The 13,922-nt window shown below is 47.5% G+C and overlaps 8 protein-coding genes across 8 annotated transcripts; 2 read left to right on the forward strand and 6 right to left on the reverse strand.

Annotated features, from left to right (window-relative positions):
• Position 1: 1 nt before the first annotated feature.
• BBBOND_0106250 (hypothetical protein) lies at positions 2 to 568 on the reverse strand (the record flags this gene model as incomplete). The annotated part of the gene is made up of 4 exons (XM_012911048.1): positions 2 to 49; positions 89 to 146; positions 189 to 337; positions 419 to 568. 4 exons carry the CDS (start codon positions 566 to 568, stop codon positions 2 to 4), a joined length of 405 nt encoding a protein of 134 aa, XP_012766502.1.
• Positions 569 to 967: 399 nt separating this feature from the next.
• On the forward strand, positions 968 to 2,855 carry BBBOND_0106260 (pre-mRNA cleavage complex II protein Clp1, putative; the record flags this gene model as incomplete). The annotated part of the gene is made up of 7 exons (XM_012911049.1): positions 968 to 1,072; positions 1,163 to 1,336; positions 1,381 to 1,485; positions 1,521 to 1,781; positions 1,818 to 1,935; positions 1,974 to 2,659; positions 2,697 to 2,855. 7 exons carry the CDS (start codon positions 968 to 970, stop codon positions 2,853 to 2,855), a joined length of 1,608 nt encoding a protein of 535 aa, XP_012766503.1.
• A 456-nt stretch (positions 2,856 to 3,311) lies between these two features.
• On the reverse strand, positions 3,312 to 3,992 carry BBBOND_0106270 (hypothetical protein, conserved; the record flags this gene model as incomplete). Its single annotated transcript, XM_012911050.1, has 1 exon — positions 3,312 to 3,992. The coding sequence occupies one exon, from the start codon at positions 3,990 to 3,992 to the stop codon at positions 3,312 to 3,314; it is 681 nt and encodes a 226-aa protein (XP_012766504.1).
• Positions 3,993 to 5,795: 1,803 nt separating this feature from the next.
• On the reverse strand, positions 5,796 to 6,185 carry BBBOND_0106280 (hypothetical protein; the record flags this gene model as incomplete). Its single annotated transcript, XM_012911051.1, has 2 exons — positions 5,796 to 5,942; positions 6,036 to 6,185. The coding sequence occupies 2 exons, from the start codon at positions 6,183 to 6,185 to the stop codon at positions 5,796 to 5,798; spliced, it is 297 nt and encodes a 98-aa protein (XP_012766505.1).
• Positions 6,186 to 6,823: 638 nt separating this feature from the next.
• BBBOND_0106290 (50S ribosomal protein L4, putative) lies at positions 6,824 to 8,132 on the forward strand (the record flags this gene model as incomplete). The annotated part of the gene is made up of 8 exons (XM_012911052.1): positions 6,824 to 6,831; positions 6,883 to 7,214; positions 7,249 to 7,377; positions 7,415 to 7,524; positions 7,565 to 7,680; positions 7,719 to 7,827; positions 7,863 to 8,075; positions 8,112 to 8,132. 8 exons carry the CDS (start codon positions 6,824 to 6,826, stop codon positions 8,130 to 8,132), a joined length of 1,038 nt encoding a protein of 345 aa, XP_012766506.1.
• An 897-nt stretch (positions 8,133 to 9,029) lies between these two features.
• On the reverse strand, positions 9,030 to 9,776 carry BBBOND_0106300 (hypothetical protein; the record flags this gene model as incomplete). The annotated part of the gene is made up of 1 exon (XM_012911053.1): positions 9,030 to 9,776. One exon carries the CDS (start codon positions 9,774 to 9,776, stop codon positions 9,030 to 9,032), a length of 747 nt encoding a protein of 248 aa, XP_012766507.1.
• Positions 9,777 to 10,930: 1,154 nt separating this feature from the next.
• Positions 10,931 to 11,858, reverse strand: BBBOND_0106310 (hypothetical protein, conserved; the record flags this gene model as incomplete). Its single annotated transcript, XM_012911054.1, has 6 exons — positions 10,931 to 11,042; positions 11,077 to 11,121; positions 11,188 to 11,264; positions 11,361 to 11,402; positions 11,442 to 11,582; positions 11,625 to 11,858. 6 exons carry the CDS (start codon positions 11,856 to 11,858, stop codon positions 10,931 to 10,933), a joined length of 651 nt encoding a protein of 216 aa, XP_012766508.1.
• A 702-nt stretch (positions 11,859 to 12,560) lies between these two features.
• On the reverse strand, positions 12,561 to 13,307 carry BBBOND_0106320 (hypothetical protein; the record flags this gene model as incomplete). Its single annotated transcript, XM_012911055.1, has 1 exon — positions 12,561 to 13,307. One exon carries the CDS (start codon positions 13,305 to 13,307, stop codon positions 12,561 to 12,563), a length of 747 nt encoding a protein of 248 aa, XP_012766509.1.
• Positions 13,308 to 13,922: the final 615 nt, after the last annotated feature.

Consider the following 13,922-nt stretch of genomic DNA (forward strand, 5'->3'; position numbering starts at 1 on the left):
GCTATTGTTTTTGTTGCCATAGATCGAAATAGGTGCGTATCCTTTGCGTCTGTGAATGTTTTGTTTGTGTCCGTGTTGTGGAACTAACTAGTTGTTGTAGCTGTTGTAGTTCCTCCGAGTTGAGTGATGTGAGTCGGTCGCCGTTTCTGCGTGGTGTTTGTGGGCGCGCATGTGCGTGTTAAGCGTACCTGTCAATAAAGCAGACGACCGGCTCGAGTTTGCCGTCGGCGTCGCGCTTCCCGCGGAAGACGAAGAACTTCTTGCCCGACGGCAGCTGCACGGAGGTGAGAACGAGCAGATACAGTGCGATCAACGCATCCACCAGCTTCACACGCAGCTGGAAACAACAGTGTGGTGCTACCGATGTAGCTCATTAAGTATCAGCCAGTCGGTTGAGCGGACATGCATGGACGCCAACCTCGATGAGACGGGAACGCTTGTTAGCAGGTGGCGGCCAGTACGCGTAACGCACGTTGATGCGTAGACCTGGCGAATGGACGTAGGTTGTCCAAAAGGGAGTTGGCGTGCCACCGCGCAGCCTAGACAGCCGGCAGCACTGGGCGAGCATTGCTCAGGGCGGCGCTACTGGCAGCTGCTGTGACACATTTGCGCATCTATCAGGCACCTGAGCGAGGTTGGCGGCGGCGTGTCCGCTGCAGTGTTTCGGCGGCACGTCCTTTGTGTAGTCGTCGGCCGCCGTACTGGCGCGCGGGAACGCAACTGGCGTCAGTCCCACCGTGGAAGCTAACCTCCACGAGTCAGCAACGCACGTCACAAATCGGCGTCGACACACCTGCGCCACGCATTAACACCTTAGCAGCCATTAACCAGCAGAAGCAACACCGGACACGGCACACTACCTCCCTCACCACCTAAACGGACGCAGATGTCGCACGTGGATGTAGTGAATATTTTCGCATCGTGGCATAGACATTCCACTAAATTATGTCTTATTGATGTCGGAAATATGGCATCGCTGCCGATTCGGACTTACACATTGGCTCCTTTCAGCGAGCTAAGGATTGTCAGTCACGACTCACATGATGGCATACCTGTGCTCCCTTCCGTCAAGGTAGGTTTAGCACGCATTCTACTGCTCTCGTTATGAATGTTTTACGCTTTCACGCTACAATTGGCATCGTCTGGTCTAATAATATCGCAGCTGCTTAACACGCCGGCGGCTGCGGCGGACCTTCTACCGAATATGCGCGGTACTGCGGAAATCTACGGCCGAGAACTTGCTCCTGATGTAGATCGCACGATAGAGGAAGGCGAAAAACTCGCCGTGTTTACGTGGGTCGGGTGTTCCGTTCAGGTCAAAGGCATGGTGGAACAGGTATGTTCTTTACGCATGTTTGAGTGGTCATTTTCTGTGATTAGGAGTACGACGGCGAGGATCACGCTATGAAGGAGTATCTTAATGTTGCCAACGTGCTGAATGCGGAGAGGGAATTGGCCTCAGTGAAAAGGACCCAAGGACCAAGGGTACGCCACCGCACGGAGCCAATAAACCTTTGCAGGTTTTAATCACCGGCGCGCCATCTAGTGGCAAATCAACTGTGGCGATGCTATTGTGCAACTATGCACTGCGAGGTGGTTGGACACCCGTTTTTGTCGAGGCTGACCCGAGAGCATCAACGGACAAACGTCAAATACAATTTTACCCAGGCACCATCGGAGCCACGGTCGTCACGAACGCAGCGGAAATGGATTCTAAGAATCCATTGGTGTATTTTTATGGTTACTCCGGCGCGCAGGAGAACGAAAAACTCTATCTTCAAGTAGGCTGAAGCGGCGTCCCACTGATATTACGGCAGATTTCGAAATCGATGGGAGCCTCATTGGACGCCATGATGGAGAACTCCTCCCAGACCCAACCCCATAGCAGACGCTCAGACGAGGTCTCGGACATGGGCAAATACATCGCAGCTTCAGGTAATGTGACTGCTGCGCCGAGCGATCATCTGTTGAAGGCATGATCATCAACGCGCCGTATTCGGCAAACCGCGACCTGATCGTAAAACTCGCCGAAATATACTCGGTGTCGCTTATACTCGTCATAGACAGTCCTTCAGTGCGTCAGGACCTGGTCCGCACGTTCGCCGCCATCAGGGATGGTCAGCGCGCCGCCACTCCGCTTACAGGCGTTCGAGGGGACGTGGCCCCGGGAGCGTTGGGCAACCTTGCATTCCAGGAAACACCAGAACAGAAGGCACATACTCAGTCGGATTTAAATGAGACGCAAACTGCTTTCGATGGTGCCGATGCCTCCGATGACAAGGCGACGAGGGAGGTGACGGTGCTGGCGATAAACAAGCTGGAGGGCGTCGTGCCCGTCGACCTGGAGAGGGTCAAGTACCTCAACAGCAGGTGCTGGAAACGGTACTTTCAGCGTACAAATGCAGGTGAAATGCACGTGATCCGGTTTCCGATGGAAAACGTCAAACTCGTGGTATTAGAGACTTCCGTCGCACTGTCCAAGGACGCGCTGCCTACGGACGACACGGGGTACATGACGCGGAACGAAGTATACGCGTCGATGTGGAACGGAGATCCGTTTTCACTAACGAACGGTGTACTTGGCATACCTGCAGCTGACGATGCCACGCTTATACCCTACTGCAATCTGCTCGGGTTCGTACTGGTGAGAAAAGTTGAGGTAAATTCTGCCGTATAGTACTTTCATTCTCATTTAGGAGAGGGCGCAGCAGCCTGACGCGGAAACGGATGGTGAGCCGGCCCCACGCACCTACGTGATGGAGGTGCTCTGCCCCGCTGTATACTCACCTTCGTCTCTCCCTGCGTACCTTCTGGTCGCGGGGAACCAACGAGTTATGAGGTGGCAGACCATATGAACTCAGATATTTCGCACTAACAATGCCTCTGCCAACGTGAACATGTCACCCATTGTTGCGACCGTTGCCAGCACGCACAACGGACCGAGCGATTTGCGTTTCGCAGCATCGTTGGCAAAGCCGTCACGCCAAATGGGCGTTCTGCACGCAACACAAAGTGGGTAAACGCTGTTTGCACAAATACTAGCTGACATTACATTTAACATTCAAACGTTGGAGACAACGGTAGCGGCAATACCATGCGCGCGCCAGCGCCTCTGCTAAAGCGCGAAACGTCGTTGTATGGGAAGGACATGATACGGCCACAAGTGTGGCGTGAAGATCGGCCGTACCGACATAACCTGAGGCGAGGGGATTATCATGAGTTAAACATCTCCGCCCGAAAGATTACACCCGCCGTCATGGAAGAAAGCACTAGCGTTGAACAAAACCACCTTCCAACAACTTCATCTCATTTTAGTTCATCAGTTCCACTTCTCGGTTGAAGAACCACTCGTAGAAGATGTCATCAGTGTGTTGTAGAAACCAGTCACCTGCGTGAAAAGGGTTGTACTTGGAACATAGCAGGGACAAACTAGGTGAATGCCGCGCTGGCTTAGGACCACCTTTCCTAACGCGCGCGAAATGACTGCGAAGCGTCTGATCAAACGCGGTGTCCAAAATGCTGCTGCCAGGGTGTCCGTTTGTCAGTTTGCGTAAAAAGTCACCAACGTTGCCACGGTAGTTTTTAATAGTGGGTAACATCCGCAATACCGAACCAATAAACTTATTATGCATACCAAGAATAGCTTCAATGTTGACGCGCCACAGATCCCATGTCTTCTCCCAGACCAGCCACAGCAGCTGGGCAGCCATCTTCTCCGAGTCGTTGTTGTAGAAGGCGCACTTCTGAGGGAAGCTACAGAATCCCATCGATATCATCTTGCATTTACGCGTCTTGTAGACAATAGGGTGGAAGATGATCTCCAGCCTGGTGTGGGCTAGCGGACACGTGCCGTCCGTGCACCCCTTCGCCAGTGGGCACTCTATCGGTAAATAGAAGTGCACATTCGGGTCCCTTCTTTTGAACTTGCTCGACAGGAAAGGGTAGGCCCGTGTGGAATCATAATTTATCGTCAGTGGTACAGCGTTCTCCATTTTCGCTAGCTTAGAAGCGTGTTTAAGCTGCGCATACACAGGAATTGTCTTAAGGGCGTCCGTTATTCAGTTGGCGCTGAAAAGATGCGTTGACAAACACAGTGAACGTACAGTGTAGTGTAGGGGCAGGAGACAGAATGGAGGCGCGACGTTGCCACACACAGCTGCGAGCCCTCTCTACCCTACAACAGGACCACAAGCGATCTTACCGATACCTGTCCGCGTCCACCACCGTAAAACGTGGAATCCACACTTACACGGCTTCCAATATCCAGTATGAGAGCAGCGCATACAAGTTATAAGTGATGTGTTGCAGCGCAGAAGGTTTAACTGATCTCAGCGATGTGGCGGTGTCGGCCGCGAAGCATCCACGGTACCTTCAATTACTCTAAAAGTTGCATAACTGAAAACAAATGTTATCGTTGAGCTATAGAATCCTGTTATCTACGCCCTCCTTCCATGACCACAAGAATATAAACGCACGGTAACGAATGGCCTTCTACATCAACATTGGGCTTACAACATGTGCGTATTGCGTCTCCAATACAAGGTGCTCAATCTAGTAGCAAAATAGGGCTATATCAGTTGATCACAGCCGCAAAAGCTTAGAATTGCGGAAAGGTGGAATCATGTAGTGCAAGAAAATCCGTTTCGCACAATACACTCATGACAATGGCTGCAGCTCATACCCAAAGCAAAATACGCACCCTATGGCAATCTTCTCAAATCCATTGACTCTTACAATACACACCCGTGAGTGGGGATTTCTGCGGCACAGTTCAGCGTGTATTAACTTGGTGCCTCGCAGGTCTTGAACACAGAGGGCACCGGGTGAACAAAGCGAACAGTAGATGGATACGAATATTAGAAATCCATATACTCTCTTCCCCAAACGTTGCAGAGCTGCCTACAAACTCCGAAAGATGGCAGCTGACAACATATGCCACCGAAGACCGTATTATACACACATGGCTACACAAAAATCGTATAACCACGCAACTGCAGTAGATATCAAAGTAGAAGTTATTCTTGAACCTTGGAATAATGGTCAAATATGTGAGGAATCTTAATCATGGGGCCTGAAAAAGAGCACATTATCCTTCAACGACTCTACAAACTGCGCATGAGGCTCATCAAATGACACAAAATTAGCTCATAACACGCTAAAGGTAACAATATGTGCATTTTTGTCTCAATTTTAGGATAGTTCGAAATATGACTACCCTCTAGCCTGCAGGGCGAATGGTTTTTTGGCTTGAACCAGCGTGTGAACAACCTCGGAATTCCGTAAATACCGGCAAGCACGTAGCAACACCAATATCCGATTTTTATCTCACAGGACTCCTAGAACCCGTATAGGTTGCAGTTTAAAACATACGACTTCGAATTCATCCCTATTTTGGAAACACACAGAAAAAGACATCGCCGCGATATACTAGGTAATGTGCAAGATGCATTTGTCTAGATCTACATTTTCAACGGGCATGTAGTGATTTCAAAGCCACGCAGACAACATTTGCATTCCTGAAACGCAAACATAAATAACAATTTGACGCGATCATAGCGACCACCACCATAAAAACCCATCATGCAGCCGTACGAAGTAAAACAAGAATAGCATTATCCCAGACGTTTTTGTTGCCATAGATCGAAATAGGTGCGTATCCTTTGCGTCTGTGAATGTTTTGTTTGTGTCCGTGTTGTGGAACTAACTAGTTGTTGTAGCTGTTGTAGCTCCTCCGAGTTGAGTGATGTGAGTCGGTCGCCGTTTCTGCGTGGTGTTTGTGGGCGCGCATGTGCGTGTTAAGCGTACCTGTCAATAAAGCAGACGACCGGCTCGAGTTTGCCGTCGGCGTCGCGCTTCCCGCGGAAGACGAAGAACTTCTTGCCCGACGGCAGCTGCACGGAGGTGAGAACGAGCAGATACACTGCGATCAACGCATCCACCAGCTTCACACGCAGCTGGAAACAACAGTGTGGTGCTACCGATGTAGCTCATTAAGTATCAGCCAGTCGGTTGAGCGGACATGCATGGACGCCAACCTCGATGAGACGGGAACGCTTGTTAGCAGGTGGCGGCCAGTACGCGTAACGCACGTTGATGCGTAGACCTGGCGAATGGACGTAGGTTGTCCAAAAGGGAGTTGGCGTGCCACCGCGCAGCCTAGACAGCCGGCAGCACTGGGCGAGCATTGCTCAGGGCGGCGCTACTGGCAGCTGCTGTGACACATTTGCGCATCTATCAGGCACCTGAGCGAGGTTGGCGGCGGCGTATCCGCTGCAGTGTTTCGGCGGCACGTCCTTTGTGTAGTCGTCGGCCGCCGTACTGGCGCGCGGGAACGCAACTGGCGTCAGTCCCACCGTGGAAGCTAACCTCCACGAGTCAGCAACGCACGTCACAAATCGGCGTCGACACACCTGCGCCACGCATTAACACCTTAGCAGCCATTAACCAGCAGAAGCAACACCGGACACGGCACACTACCTCCCTCACCACCTAAACGGACGCAGATGTCGCACATGGATGCCAATGTGTACAAATTTGTATTTCCCTGTAAGTTGTGGGACATATTTCGGCTAATTTAATCCGGATGCGCCATCGTTGGTTTTCTGATGTCGGTTCTTCTCCGGCACACCCTTTGCATCGGGAGGGCTATTAGGCAAAGCAGGAAATTCAGCTCTACAAACGTCGAATCTATCACAAGATGTACCGCAGTGGCGCCAATTGCCATCCCTGATGCTATACTGGCATCGTCGATTCACAGTCCTCAAGTTACAAGGAGACCAGGAGAAATAATCGATATTGCAAAGGTGATAAGGAATCACTGGTCATGCCCAGGTATTTACACAACATATACTTTCATCTATGATTAGCGGTTGGCTTCAACAGCATCCTTGAAATCCCCGTCCACGTTTTCGAAGGCGAAAATGGAGTGCCGCGACCTCGTAGATTCGCACAAGTACCCAATGACATCTTCGGATTGCCTATAAGGCCAGACATACTGCACCGCTGTTACACGTTTTATCGCAGAGCTAAAGCCGGATACAGCGAAGACATGCAGCTGTACAAGTGGGAATGGCCCGGTAGCACCCGTAAGTGGCGAAAGCAGCAAAAGACAGGGAAGGCGCGCATTGGGTGGAAAAAATCTCCCGGTAAATACCTCGGCGTCTTTGCGCACCCTATAAGACCAATGGACCATCGGACAAAGATTCAACGCAGGGGTGAGTGTCATTCACTGCAATGCAATAGTCGCAGTGCTCTGGGTCGGACTCAAGGTTATGCTGTCGGTGAAATTCACGCAATCTCAAATCAATGTGGTGGATTCCTTCCTCATGAAGTCACATAAGACGAAGTATGCCGTTGACAATCTTCGGCGCATATTAGGTGTGTATTTTCAATCACTTGGAATAAGACTACGCAGGAAACAATTGCAATTCGGCGCTGCTCGTTTTTTGTGGTAATAATGACGCCAATGAGAACTTCAGATGGGCAACTGCAAACATACCTGCTGTTAAAATTGAGACTGTGGAGGTAAATGATTCGTGAATTTCAATCGAAAAATGTGTTGTAGGGGGTTAACGTGTACAACCTCTTGAAGTATAGACAGCTGGTTTTAACAGAAGCCGCGCTGAAGAAACTTATACATCTTATAGAGGGTTACCCGCGTAAAATGGACTGGTTACCTAGGTATGAAGTGCCTTAACGTTGGATGATGAGTGCAACAGATTCGCGACTCCGAACAACATTCCGGCTCCTATTCCGGAAAAGGTACAAGGGTGGAACAAAGTATGGAGAGAAAGCCGCATGGGAAGAAAACTTGCTTCACAAAGCAAGGTATGGGGTGTCCTCTCTCTAATATATTTCATCAGGAGCAATGGCTGGAACAGGTAAAAAATTGGAAATGGTCGTCTGAACCTAAAGGCGCGCTAAAAGTGCCGCGCTATGATCCTTTGGAAGATTTTAGATTGGTGCACATCTCAAATGATGTAACTCAAGATGCTAAAGTACGCTTCCAGTATCTGTACGATTCATTGTTCGACCCAACGGAAACCCTTACCATTGACGATGACCAAATGGAAGTGGTAGGTTGTTGAGTATAAATAAAAACAACTATGCAGGAGCATGATGGGACCATTTAGCGAAACTTACAGAATCGTTAAATATCAGTACTCACTGCCCAGCGTATCACCGATATGCGGTGTTAACGACGTCGTATACGGAACCGAAGGCAGAGTGTGAGCGCTCGAAACACTATGCGACAGGCTCACATCTCTAAAAGAATAGTTCTTGTAGAAGAACGGAGGTGGAGGAAATCCAGACGCAAAATCCTCCATCATGACTTATGAGCTCAACGCATGAAACTAGCTCCACATAACAACACAACAATACCCAACAATAATACAATAGCATCAATGAGTGGTGATACGTGCCACGCTGTGAACTGGCAGATATTATTCAGCTGGGAAGTGTACGTTTGCTTATCGTGGAGTATGAGGTCATACCGACCGTACCATTGTTAAATAGGGTACTAGATTAACGCATGACGAATCATAACAAGCGGATACTTCGAAACGTGATTGACGAAGAGTTTACGAGTTACTTCCAAATGCCTTTCAGCACAGTCGACATCCCACAAGACCCAACACGGCCGCATCGAACATCCGACGCCTAGACAATGATGCAACTTACACACTGCAATTACTCCTCGCAAAGTAACATGCTGAGTATATACAAAACCGCTGCAGACGTCATCTCCTTTGAGGCGGGCGCCACACACGCAGACGGACAATAAACCGAAACAGCGAACAATCTTTCTTATCGCACAACTACATAAGTTTTAACGCATACAACCCCTTAAAGAAAACAATCCGCACGACAGACGCACGACAGATGGCGGTAGACAGGATCCATGCCGGGCGTGCAATCATCCGGTGCTAGACAACATCACACAGAATTAATGAGATTCCATTTTATATCATTTTGCAAAACTAGATACGACGGTGTGTCAACAACAAATCCACTTTACACATTCGACTTTATATCGTTTTCTGAGACACATTCCTCAAGGAATTCATAATTAGCGATGCATACGAATCAGAGTCCGAGGCATCAAAATTTCGGATACTGCTTGGAGATAAGTCCAAAAGGTCACTGAATTTTAAACATTCACCCACTCCGTTGAACTTAAAAGACAAGTTATTTGACGTAGCTAACGGCAGCGAGTAGCTCCGAGGCTCATCAGTGCCCGCGTTCGGCGCCGGCATGGAAAATTGTGAACGCAGGATGGAATCCAATCTGCCATCAAGGAGATGTCTTCCATTATTCGTACCATTAATGGTCTTCAAGAATTGCTTTACGTTACCCCTGTAGTTTTTAATAATTGACAAGTTTTTCGCGATATTGCTATTGAGCTTGTTGTGGCTACTGAGTACGGCTTCAATGTTGACGCGCCACAGATCCCATGTCCTTTCCCACGCAATCCACAACAGCTGAGCAGCCATCTTCTCAGAGTCGTTGTTGTAGAAGGTACACTTTTGAGGGAAGCTACAAGCTCCCATCGATATCATCTTGCATTTACGGGTCTTATAGACAATGGGATGGAAAATAACCTCAAGCTTCGTATGCGCCAGAGGACACGAACCCTCTGTGCAGTTCTTAAGCAACGGACACTCTATCGGTAAATAGAAATGCACATTTGGGTCCCTTCTTTTGAACTTGTTCGACAGGAAAGGGTGACTCCGAGCTGGATCGAAAGACTTAGTTACAAGAATATTTGAGGCCATTTGTTATACAACATAACTCATAATATCTGTCTACATAAGTGCATCTGTTACAAATATTAAACTTTTGCTCATTGACAACAGAGACACTGGATAGCAAGGTCTACAGCAGCCTTCTTGCTATTATTGGTTTCATCTATTATAATTCCATCGATATTTTGGTTAAATGTGTGTGTATGTTTGTATGTACTGCGTTTTTTGGTTAAGATAAAGGAAGACTAGAAATCCACAGGTTCTCGACCTTCTGTCTGACGTGTGATGGTGTTGTAGAGATCATCGTGCGCGTGTGAGGCATAAACACAAAAAAACAATGGTAGTAGTATTGCGTGAAAGTATTTTCGGCATTTCACTGCTTTGTTCAGCCGACATCATATTGTGCAGTTTTGGTGTTACACAACGCATCGAATGGCAATTAAGAAGGCAGCAATAACTAGACGCATCCATATAATGGTATGCAGAGGACTATATCGAAGATATACAGCAATGTGCCCTGATAAGAGTGAAGTCTTTGTTGCGATTCTGTAATAATTGGCCCTGTAAACTTGTACCTCACGCCAAACGCCGGCATATATAAGCTAATAACATCGAAGTTGTAACATGCAGCAGATGATCAGAGCTCTCAACGCGATGACATATGGTCGCTGCGTAGTGTGCTCGAGGCTGATAATTGCGGGGACGTAATGTTGCTGCGGGGGGTCGGTAAACCCACATTATTAAACGCTGATAGTTCTAACGTAAGGCTCACGTGAATCTCTGCACGGTAGAGCTATCATTTCATGGTTCAGCATGCTCCATAAATTTGTTTAAAAAGGATGTAAACGCGCGATCCTGTTATCTTTTTCTCAATGTACACCACAACCAAGCAGACGCCAAACAACAACTGCCAAGTTATCATTTTGCGCTTTTTAAAGCCGATATTACAGTTAAAAGCATATTATTAACGTAACGTAGTTTGCTGTTAGAGTCAAGATTAAAATTCCACAGCAAAACACAGTATAACAGAAAACGACTGCCAACTTACAATACATAGATTTGAGTGTCTTAATGCGATGAAATTCATTAGAGATGTGTTAATTACAAACAAGACATATAATTTGGCAAACTACAGTACTATGCTGCGAAACTACCTAACTGTGATAAGCAACCACATTGCAGCCTCACATTGGAGGTACACACCCAATGGTTGGTACCATGCCTTTTACATCGACGATACCAGACGATTCATCCGCCTTCTCTTTTGACAGTAACATGTGGATATCCACCAATGCCCTGCATTTATAAATTACGGCAACACATAACTTACACTTTTAGGCAATCTATGTAGTGCCTTCGACGCTGCAGCTGATCTCTGTCAAATAGTAATAAAAAGTCAGTACACACGCAGGCATTTAGTGGTTGAAACAAATGTGCTAACCTGAGCATTCGTAAAACGTCGTCCTCCGCCTTTCGCTGCGAGAAGGACGACAGCGTATGTTGAATATTGCTGTAGAGCTACGCACAAATGAGATATCAAGTAGCGCAATGTTAGCCTAACTGGCATTAAGCATAAAAGAGGAAGAATAATGTCGAATCGCACAGCGAACACACCTTCATAAAACGCTTGATATCGGAAATAGAATCGCTGTCCATCTAATGAAGCGCTTTAGACGAATTAACCAAACAACCTACGTTCTTAATACGACCCAAATACGACAGCAGACAATCCATAAAATCCGTATACAAAGCCTTAAGATGAACTCGGACATCCGAGTCCTCAACAGACACACGAATCAGAGTCTCGGAATCCAACTCCACCGTGTTGATTGCTAGCTAAGGATGTTATGAAAACAAGTACGTCGAATTAGAACTTACGTGTTCTTGTGTTCCGAAATTGTACCAACCATCGGAAGGAGCAGAGGGGCATTCCGGACCTGAGATGCGCTCACTGCCCAGCGTATCACCGATATGCGGTGTTAACGACGTCGTATACGGAACCGAAGGCAGAGTGTGAGCGCTCGAAACACTATGCGACAGGCTCACATCTCTAAAAGAATAGTTCTTGTAGAAGAACGGAGGTGGAGGAAATCCAGACGCAAAATCCTCCATCATGACTTATGAGCTCAACGCATGAAACTAGCTCCACATAACAACACAACAATACCCAACAATAATACAATAGCATCAATGAGTGGTGATACGTGCCACGCTGTGAACTGGCAGATATTATTCAGCTGGGAAGTGTACGTTTGCTTATCGTGGAGTATGAGGTCATACCGACCGTACCATTGTTAAATAGGGTACTAGATTAACGCATGACGAATCATAACAAGCGGATACTTCGAAACGTGATTGACGAAGAGTTTACGAGTTACTTCCAAATGCCTTTCAGCACAGTCGACATCCCACAAGACCCAACACGGCCGCATCGAACATCCGACGCCTAGACAATGATGCAACTTACACACTGCAATTACTCCTCGCAAAGTAACATGCTGAGTATATACAAAACCGCTGCAGACGTCATCTCCTTTGAGGCGGGCGCCACACACGCAGACGGACAATAAACCGAAACAGCGAACAATCTTTCTTATCGCACAACTACATAAGTTTTAACGCATACAACCCCTTAAAGAAAACAATCCGCACGACAGACGCACGACAGATGGCGGTAGACAGGATCCATGCCGGGCGTGCAATCATCCGGTGCTAGACAACATCACACAGAATTAATGAGATTCCATTTTATATCATTTTGCAAAACTAGATACGACGGTGTGTCAACAACAAATCCACTTTACACATTCGACTTTATATCGTTTTCTGAGACACATTCCTCAAGGAATTCATAATTAGCGATGCATACGAATCAGAGTCCGAGGCATCAAAATTTCGGATACTGCTTGGAGATAAGTCCAAAAGGTCACTGAATTTTAAACATTCACCCACTCCGTTGAACTTAAAAGACAAGTTATTTGACGTAGCTAACGGCAGCGAGTAGCTCCGAGGCTCATCAGTGCCCGCGTTCGGCGCCGGCATGGAAAATTGTGAACGCAGGATGGAATCCAATCTGCCATCAAGGAGACTTTTTCCATTATTCGTACCATTAATGGTCTTCAAGAATTGCTTCATGTTACCCCTGTAGTTTTTAATCATCGACAAGTTCTTGGCGATACTGCCATTGAGCTTGTTGTGGCTACTGAGTACGGCTTCAATGTTGACGCGCCACAGATCCCATGTCTTCTCCCAGACCAGCCACAGCAGCTGGGCAGCCATCTTCTCAGAGTCGTTGTTGTAGAAGGTACACTTTTGAGGGAAGCTACAAGCTCCCATCGACACCATCTTGCACTTACGGGTCTTATAGACAATAGGATGGAAAATCACCTCTAACTTAGTGTGCGCCAGAGGACACGAACCCTCTGTGCAGTTCTTAAGCAACGGACACTCTATCGGTAAATAGAAATGCACATTTGGGTCCCTTCTTTTGAACTTGTTCGACAGGAAAGGGTGACTCCGAGCTGGATCGAAAGACTTAGTGATGGGAATACTTGCCACCATCTTGACAAACCAAAGGAATTTTGGAAAAACGCAATCAGATGCGCTGAGGGTCTAATAAGCGCTACATTACCTCTTGGTCGCTGTTACCGTAACACAAACAATTCGAGATGCATTTAGAAGGCAAAATCACAATGAATCATCATGGTAGGGGATGCCATAACGGATTCGTCACAGGAAACATGTGATTCCAAACACATACCGGTTATTTGGCATAACACCTGTGTGGAGCACCATGCGTAGCAATGAATGTTGTGCTAGGTTCCATGAACGTTGTCAGTAACTAAACCAGCGTGCTCGTCAAGATGTGTTGTTTTTGCGAGATATACGAGTTTTCTCAGACGTATTTTGAGTCACCGAAGAGTAAACCACACTGATTGTGACACCTGCTCCTGACACCTACTTGGTTATACAGCCTTTCCAAACCCTCCTAACCAACAACCATATCCGTATTGTGCGTGTAAAAAATGCATTGCCTGTTCTTAAACTCCGTAAAGACGATGAATCGGTCGTAACCTTGGCCTTTAGTTAACTGAGAGGTCACACTGACCAGATAGGGCATGTATGCTATAAAGGGGCGCAACGGTGAAACACGCGATCCAGTCAACCGATATAAGA

This window comes from Babesia bigemina (genome assembly GCF_000981445.1).
Source record: "Babesia bigemina genome assembly Bbig001, chromosome : I".
Taxonomy (NCBI): Eukaryota; Apicomplexa; class Aconoidasida; order Piroplasmida; family Babesiidae; genus Babesia; species Babesia bigemina.